The 8,470-nt window shown below is 47.8% G+C and overlaps 1 protein-coding gene across 1 annotated transcript in view; it reads left to right on the forward strand.

Moving 5' to 3' along the window:
- The window catches only part of LOC306918318 (SH3 domain-containing kinase-binding protein 1-like), a gene marked incomplete at both ends in the record, with an annotated part of 28,143 nt that extends 23,048 nt beyond the window's left edge, over positions 1-5,095 (forward strand). Inside the window, one exon of the mRNA XM_079531208.1 lies at positions 4,924-5,095. Coding sequence (XP_079387334.1) covers positions 4,924-5,095 — 172 coding nt within the window. The remainder of the gene's footprint in view (positions 1-4,923) is intronic.
- Between the last annotated feature and the right edge of the window lie 3,375 nt (positions 5,096-8,470).

The raw sequence follows: 8,470 nt of genomic DNA on the forward strand, positions 1-8,470 counted from the left end.
GGCCTCTGGGCCAGATCTACTATAAAGGCCTCTGGGCCAGATCTACTATAAAGGCCTCTGGGCCAGATCTACTATAAAGGCCTTTGGGCCAGATCTACTATAAAGGCCTCTGGGCCAGATCTACTATAAAGGCCTCTGGGCCAGATCTACTATAAAGGCCTCTGGGCCAGATCTACTATAAAGGCCTCTGGGCCAGATCTACTATAAAGGCCTCAGGGCCAGATCTACTATAAAGGCCTCTGGGCCAGATCTACTATAAAGGCCTCTGGGCCAGATCTACTATAAAGGCCTCAGGGCCAGATCTACTATAAAGGCCTCTGGGCCAGATCTACTATAAAGGCCTCTGGGCCAGATCTACTATAAAGGCCTCTGGGCCAGATCTACTATAAAGGCCTCTGGGCCAGATCTACTATAAAGGCCTCTGGGCCAGATCTACTATAAAGGCCTCAGGGCCAGATCTACTATAAAGGCCTCTGGGCCAGATCTACTATAAAGGCCTCTGGGCCAGATCTACTATAAAGGCCTCTGGGCCAGATCTACTATAAAGGCCTCTGGGCCAGATCTACTATAAAGGCCTCAGGGCCAGATCTACTATAAAGGCCTCTGGGCCAGATCTACTATAAAGGCCTCTGGGCCAGATCTACTATAAAGGCCTCTGGGCCAGATCTACTATAAAGGCCTCTGGGCCAGATCTACTATAAAGGCCTCAGGGCCAGATCTACTATAAAGGCCTCTGGGCCAGATCTACTATAAAGGCCTCAGGGCCAGATCTACTATAAAGGCCTCAGGGCCAGATCTACTATAAAGGCCTCTGGGCCAGATCTACTATAAAGGCCTCAGGGCCAGATCTACTATAAAGGCCTCTGGGCCAGATCTACTATAAAGGCCTCAGGGCCAGATCTACTATAAAGGCCTCTGGGCCAGATCTACTATAAAGGCCTCAGGGCCAGATCTACTATAAAGGCCTCAGGGCCAGATCTACTATAAAGGCCTCTGGGCCAGATCTACTATAAAGGCCTCAGGGCCAGATCTACTATAAAGGCCTCTGGGCCAGATCTACTATAAAGGCCTCTGGGCCAGATCTACTATAAAGGCCTCTGGGCCAGATCTACTATAAAGGCCTCTGGGCCAGATCTACTATAAAGGCCTCTGGGCCAGATCTACTATAAAGGCCTCTGGGCCAGATCTACTATAAAGGCCTCTGGGCCAGATCTACTATAAAGGCCTCTGGGCCAGATCTACTATAAAGGCCTCTGGGCCAGATCTACTATAAAGGCCTCTGGGCCAGATCTACTATAAAGGCCTCTGGGCCAGATCTACTATAAAGGCCTCTGGGCCAGATCTACTATAAAGGCCTCTGGGCCAGATCTACTATAAAGGCCTTTGGGCCAGATCTACTATAAAGGCCTCTGGGCCAGATCTACTATAAAGGCCTCTGGGCCAGATCTACTATAAAGGCCTCTGGGCCAGATCTACTATAAAGGCCTCAGGGCCAGATCTACTATAAAGGCCTCTGGGCCAGATCTACTATAAAGGCCTCTGGGCCAGATCTACTATAAAGGCCTCTGGGCCAGATCTACTATAAAGGCCTCTGGGCCAGATCTACTATAAAGGCCTCAGGGCCAGATCTACTATAAAGGCCTCTGGGCCAGATCTACTATAAAGGCCTCTGGGCCAGATCTACTATAAAGGCCTCTGGGCCAGATCTACTATAAAGGCCTCTGGGCCAGATCTACTATAAAGGCCTCTGGGCCAGATCTACTATAAAGGCCTCTGGGCCAGATCTACTATAAAGGCCTCAGGGCCAGATCTACTATAAAGGCCTCTGGGCCAGATCTACTATAAAGGCCTCAGGGCCAGATCTACTATAAAGGCCTCTGGGCCAGATCTACTATAAAGGCCTCAGGGCCAGATCTACTATAAAGGCCTCTGGGCCAGATCTACTATAAAGGCCTCAGGGCCAGATCTACTATAAAGGCCTCTGGGCCAGATCTACTATAAAGGCCTCTGGGCCAGATCTACTATAAAGGCCTCTGGGCCAGATCTACTATAAAGGCCTCTGGGCCAGATCTACTATAAAGGCCTCTGGGCCAGATCTACTATAAAGGCCTCTGGGCCAGATCTACTATAAAGGCCTCTGGGCCAGATCTACTATAAAGGCCTCTGGGCCAGATCTACTATAAAGGCCTCTGGGCCAGATCTACTATAAAGGCCTCTGGGCCAGATCTACTATAAAGGCCTCTGGGCCAGATCTACTATAAAGGCCTCAGGGCCAGATCTACTATAAAGGCCTCTGGGCCAGATCTACTATAAAGGCCTCAGGGCCAGATCTACTATAAAGGCCTCTGGGCCAGATCTACTATAAAGGCCTCTGGGCCAGATCTACTATAAAGGCCTCTGGGCCAGATCTACTATAAAGGCCTCTGGGCCAGATCTACTATAAAGGCCTCTGGGCCAGATCTACTATAAAGGCCTCTGGGCCAGATCTACTATAAAGGCCTCTGGGCCAGATCTACTATAAAGGCCTCTGGGCCAGATCTACTATAAAGGCCTCAGGGCCAGATCTACTATAAAGGCCTCTGGGCCAGATCTACTATAAAGGCCTCAGGGCCAGATCTACTATAAAGGCCTCTGGGCCAGATCTACTATAAAGGCCTCTGGGCCAGATCTACTATAAAGGCCTTTGGGCCAGATCTACTATAAAGGCCTCAGGGCCAGATCTACTATAAAGGCCTCTGGGCCAGATCTACTATAAAGGCCTCAGGGCCAGATCTACTATAAAGGCCTCTGGGCCAGATCTACTATAAAGGCCTCAGGGCCAGATCTACTATAAAGGCCTCAGGGCCAGATCTACTATAAAGGCCTCTGGGCCAGATCTACTATAAAGGCCTCAGGGCCAGATCTACTATAAAGGCCTCAGGGCCAGATCTACTATAAAGGCCTCTGGGCCAGATCTACTATAAAGGCCTCTGGGCCAGATCTACTATAAAGGCCTCTGGGCCAGATCTACTATAAAGGCCTCAGGGCCAGATCTACTATAAAGGCCTCTGGGCCAGATCTACTATAAAGGCCTCTGGGCCAGATCTACTATAAAGGCCTCTGGGCCAGATCTACTATAAAGGCCTCAGGGCCAGATCTACTATAAAGGCCTCTGGGCCAGATCTACTATAAAGGCCTCTGGGCCAGATCTACTATAAAGGCCTCTGGGCCAGATCTACTATAAAGGCCTCTGGGCCAGATCTACTATAAAGGCCTCTGGGCCAGATCTACTATAAAGGCCTCTGGGCCAGATCTACTATAAAGGCCTCTGGGCCAGACCACATGGGGAGGCGGGTCACATGGGGAGGCGGGTCACATGGGGAGGCGGGTCACATGGGGAGGCGGGTCACATGGTGAGGCGGGTCACATGGTGAGGTCACATGGGGAGGCGGGTCACATGGGGAGGCGGGTCACATGGTGAGGCGGGTCACATGGGGAGGTCACATGGTGAGGCGGGTCACATGGTGAGGCGGGTCACATGGTGAGGCGGGTCACATGGGGAGGTCACATGGTGAGGCGGGTCACATGGGGAGGCGGGTCACATGGTGAGGCGGGTCACATGGGGAGGTCACATGGTGAGGCGGGTCACATGGGGAGGCGGGTCACATGGTGAGGCGGGTCACATGGGGAGGCGGGTCACATGGTGAGGCGGGTCACATGGGGAGGCGGGTCACATGGGGAGGTGGGTCACATGGGGAGGCGGGTCACATGGGGAGGCGGGTCACATGGTGAGGCGGGTCACATGGGGAGGCGGGTCACATGGTGAGGCGGGTCACATGGGGAGGCGGGTCACATGGGGAGGTGGGTCACATGGGGAGGCGGGTCACATGGGGAGGCGGGTCTACCCTAGAACGTTGCTGGGATTCATAATCACGCGTCATGGACACTGGGCTCACTTACTTCCTGGACTACAATTCCCATAATACTTTGGTGCACTGCTCCTCCTTGTGGATAGGGGGGAGCATAGATATATATAAACACTAGTTGGCTCAAGGCGGAGTTTCTGACGTCGTTCACCCGGCAGCCATCTTACATCGGGGATACAGTACAGTATGTTCAATGGCAGCTCAAACAGAAACAGTCATAACTCGCTCAAATCTTGACGGATTTACAAACGGGTTGGTTTATTACAAACGTTGTCAACGTGGCGATGATTCAGGACGCTTATCTGCTTAATTTATGTTTTTTATATGAACGTCGTATAAAATCATATACGTATGCGAACATCTCTGACCTTTATAACAAACCAAACCGTTTGAAAATCGGTTGAAAATTGAGCAAGTTATGGTCATTTAAGAGTACATGCCCCATAGACACAATGTTATGTGTCCCGAGGTAAGATGGCCGCCACGTAACGACGTCGCTCTCCATTGGCCAACAGCGCGGGTGAGCTATCTAGAGTTTATATATATCTATGGGGGGGAGGGGCTGTCTTACTGAGACAACATGTAGTCCAGGAAGTAAGTGAGCCCAGTGTCCATGACATCAGAGACACTGGGCTCTAAAATATCTAAAACCACATATTTACACACATAGAGGAAAGTGTTCTAAAGCTTCTAAACGTCAGGGTGAAGTGTCCCTTTAAGAGTGTCTGCTAAATGCCTACACGACATTGTAATTGTAAAGTATGCGTGTGTGTCTGTGTCCGTGGACGTGCGTGCACGTGGATGCGTGTGGATGCGTGTGTGTGTGTGTGTGTGTGTGTGTGTGTGTGTGTGTGTGTGTGTGTGTGTGTGTGTGTGTGTGTGTGTGTGTGTGTGTGTGTGTGTGTGTGTGTGTGTGTGTGTGTGTGTGTGTGTGTGTGTGTGTGTGTGTGTGTGTGTGTGTGTGTGTGTGTGTGTGTGTGTGTGTGCGCGCGCGTGCACGTGGATGCGTGTGCGTCAGGTGGAGGAGGGGTGGTTCGAGGGCGTGCTGCGAGGGAAGACGGGCATGTTTCCCTCCAACTTCACCAAGGAGATCGTCCAATCGGAGGCCCCGGACACGCCCCCTTCTCTAGACACGCCCCCGTCGCTGGACACGCCCACCTCACAGGATGATGTCCAGAGCAGCCGCACCAGTGAGTCCCCCCCGTCAGCCAATCAGGTCGCAGCCTGATATACAGGGAACATGGGGGCTGTAGTTAATTGTAGAACTACAGGAAACATGGGGCCTGTAGTTCTTTCTAGAACTACAGGAAACATGGGGCCTGTAGTTCTTTCTAGAACTACAGGAAACATGGGGCCTGTAGTTCATTTTAGAACGGCATGTAGTTCATTTTAGAACTACAGGAAACATGGGGCCTGTAGTTCATTTTAGAACGGCATGTCGTTCATTTTAGAACGGTAGCACGGCACTCGGTGCCGCGCCACGAGCGTGTAGGTCTGCTATTTTTGAAAAATCGTGAAAATGTGGCGCAAATCTTTGAATATATATTCTTTCCGAGCGAACAGGGGGGTCCCTGGAACAACATATTTCCAGATGGGGGTCCCTGGAACAACATATTTTCAGACGGGGGGTCGGCGGCCAATTACAGATAATTTTTGGGGTCCTTGACATGAAATAGTTAGAGAACCACCGATATAGAAACATGAGTTTTTTTCAGAAAACTGTCAGGATTTAAGAACATTCTGTAGAATCTAAATGGATTAAGAACATTCTGTAGAATCTAAATGGATTAAGAACATTCTGTAGAATCTAAATGGATTAAGAACATTCTGTAGAATCTAAATGGATTAAGAACATTCTGTAGAATCTAAATGGATTAAGAACATTCTGTAGAATCTAAATGGATTAAGAACATTCTGTAGAATCTAAATGGATTAAGAACATTCTGTAGAATCTAAATGGATTAAGAACATTCTGTAGAATCTAAATGGATTAAGAACATTCTGTAGAATCTAAATGGATTAAGAACATTCTGTAGAATCTAAATGGATTAAGAACATTCTGTAGAATCTAAATGATTTAAGAACATTCTGTAGAATCTAAATGGATTAAGAACATTCTGTAGAATCTAAATGGATTAAGAACATTCTGTAGAATCTAAATGGATTAAGAACATTCTGTAGAATCTAAATGGATTAAGAACATTCTGTAGAATCTAAATGGATTAAGAACATTCTGTAGAATCTAAATGGATTAAGAACATTCTGTAGAATCTAAATGGATTAAGAACATTCTGTAGAATCTAAATGGATTAAGAACATTCTGTAGAATCTAAATGGATTAAGAACATTCTGTAGAATCTAAATGGATTAAGAACATTCTGTAGAATCTAAATGGATTAAGAACATTCTGTAGAATCTAAATGGATTAAGAACATTCTGTAGAATCTAAATGGATTAAGAACATTCTGTAGAATCTAAATGGATTAAAGAACAAATGTTTGAGGTAATCTTTTACTTTCTGATTTCCACTACTCTTATTTCTACTCCACTACGTCTCAGATCCAAATGGTTCCCCAATAGGCGGCCCACGGGCCATTTAGCAGGGTTCCCCAATAGGCGGCCCGCGGGCCATTTAGAGCAGGGTTCCCCAATAGGCGGCCCGCGGGCCATTTAGAGCAGGGTTCCCCAATAGGCGGCCCACGGGCCATTTAGAGCAGGGTTCCCCAATAGGCGGCCCGCGGGCCATTTAGAGCAGGGTTCCCCAATAGGCGGCCCGCGGGCCATTTAGAGCAGGGTTCCCCAATAGGCGGCCCGCGGGCCATTTAGAGCAGGGTTCCCCAATAGGCGGCCCACGGGCCATTTGCGGCCCGCGGAGCGCCCCCTTGTGGCCCACGGAAGAAAAAGAAAAAGAAAAAAGTTTTTTGTTTTGTTTTGGGGGGGTGTCCCAGATATAAATGGCATTAAATGGGGGTCAGTAGCCTATGCATGTCAAACTGGGCACCCCCTCAAGGACCACTGGTGGTCCCCGGACCACTGGTTGAGAACAAATTTTAACTAATTAATGAAAAAATAAAAAACCCAATTTTTCGCGCGTGCGTACTCGGCCCCCAGCCTGGTTCCCTAGTCAAAATATGGCCCTTGAGGAAAATTAATTGGGGAACCCTGGTATATAGAGAGTATGCGCGTGACATCATCATCAAACCCGGAAGTTATGCAGGAACGCCCACTGAGTGTCAAAAAACTACTTCCTGGCCTCGACAGCCCAGACATCCACACAGAAAAGTCCTATCTGATTGCATTAAACAATGTTAAACAATGTTAAACTCACTTTGCCTGTTGCTTTGCCACTCGATGTGCCATTCACTTTAACACCCTCCGCGCCATTGCCGATGATTAAAGTCAATTGAAGCCTAATTTTGATACTGGCGCTTAACGCCATTGCCGACGGCCTTCGGCAATTGAGCTTTTATAGCGCGTTCGATTGCTCGAGCCAAAATGCTACTCACGTTAGCCGGTTAGCTAGCTGTGTTGTTAGCACAGCACTGGATCGCCCATCTTAGATCGTCGTCGCCATAAGCATCCATTCTATCCATTTCTTTCAATCGCCTGTAACTCCTATTCCTTGTCCCAGATGGCATTTTTGGTCAAAACAGCGTTTCTTTGACGGCACAGAGCTGACAATCTAGAGCTCTCCGGAGCTCCGGCCTAACGTAGGACTACCGGTTGTGGACCGGAAATGGCGGCTTTTCAAAATAAGAGCTCAAATTGAAAAAATGCTGGCGTGAATTAGATCCTAATTTTTCAATAAATGATAGCGGTCTAAGTGTTAAGCATGCACATACCCTCTATTGTACTTTTAATCCACTACATTTATTTGAAAATGTCAGTTACTAGTAGGTTTTGATTAACCCATTTTGACCTGAGATCAGATTCTAAAAATGTCTTCTACATCCTGACAGTTTTCTGAAAAAGCTATGTTTCTATGTCAGTCGTTCTTCGATGTTTCAAAAATAGCAGATCTACAAGCTCATAGCGCGCCACTCGGTGGCGCGCTATGAGCTTGTAGATCTGCTATTTTTCAATAGCTAAAGCATAACATAATGCTAACACCAAAAGGGGTTAATATCACAAAACGCACAAATGATCCACTTCAGCCGGGAGGAAACCTCATAACTCCATATGTCTCTGCTGGCGGGAGGAAACCTCATAACTCCATATGTCTCTGCTGGCGGGAAGAAACCTCATAACTCCAAAATGTTGGATTTTTCAGGAAATTAGAAATATAAATTTTTCAGGAAATAAAGAAAACCTTATATTACTTATATTATTATTACTTATTACCTTATACACCTTAATTACTTCCATGAGAGGGGGAGAGGTGGTGGAGTTAGCTGCTTTATAGCAGACAGTTTGAGAGGGGGAGAGGTGGTGGAGTTAGCTGCTTTATAGCAGACAGTTTGAGAGGGGGAGAGGTGGTGGAGTTAGCTGCTTTATAGCAGACAGTTTGAGAGGGAGATAGGTGGTGGAGTTAGCTGCTTTAGCAGACAGTTTGAGGGTCCAATGGA

This window comes from Electrona antarctica, assembly GCF_951216825.1.
Source record: "Electrona antarctica genome assembly, contig: scaffold_731, whole genome shotgun sequence".
Classification (NCBI taxonomy): Eukaryota; Metazoa; Chordata; class Actinopteri; order Myctophiformes; family Myctophidae; genus Electrona; species Electrona antarctica.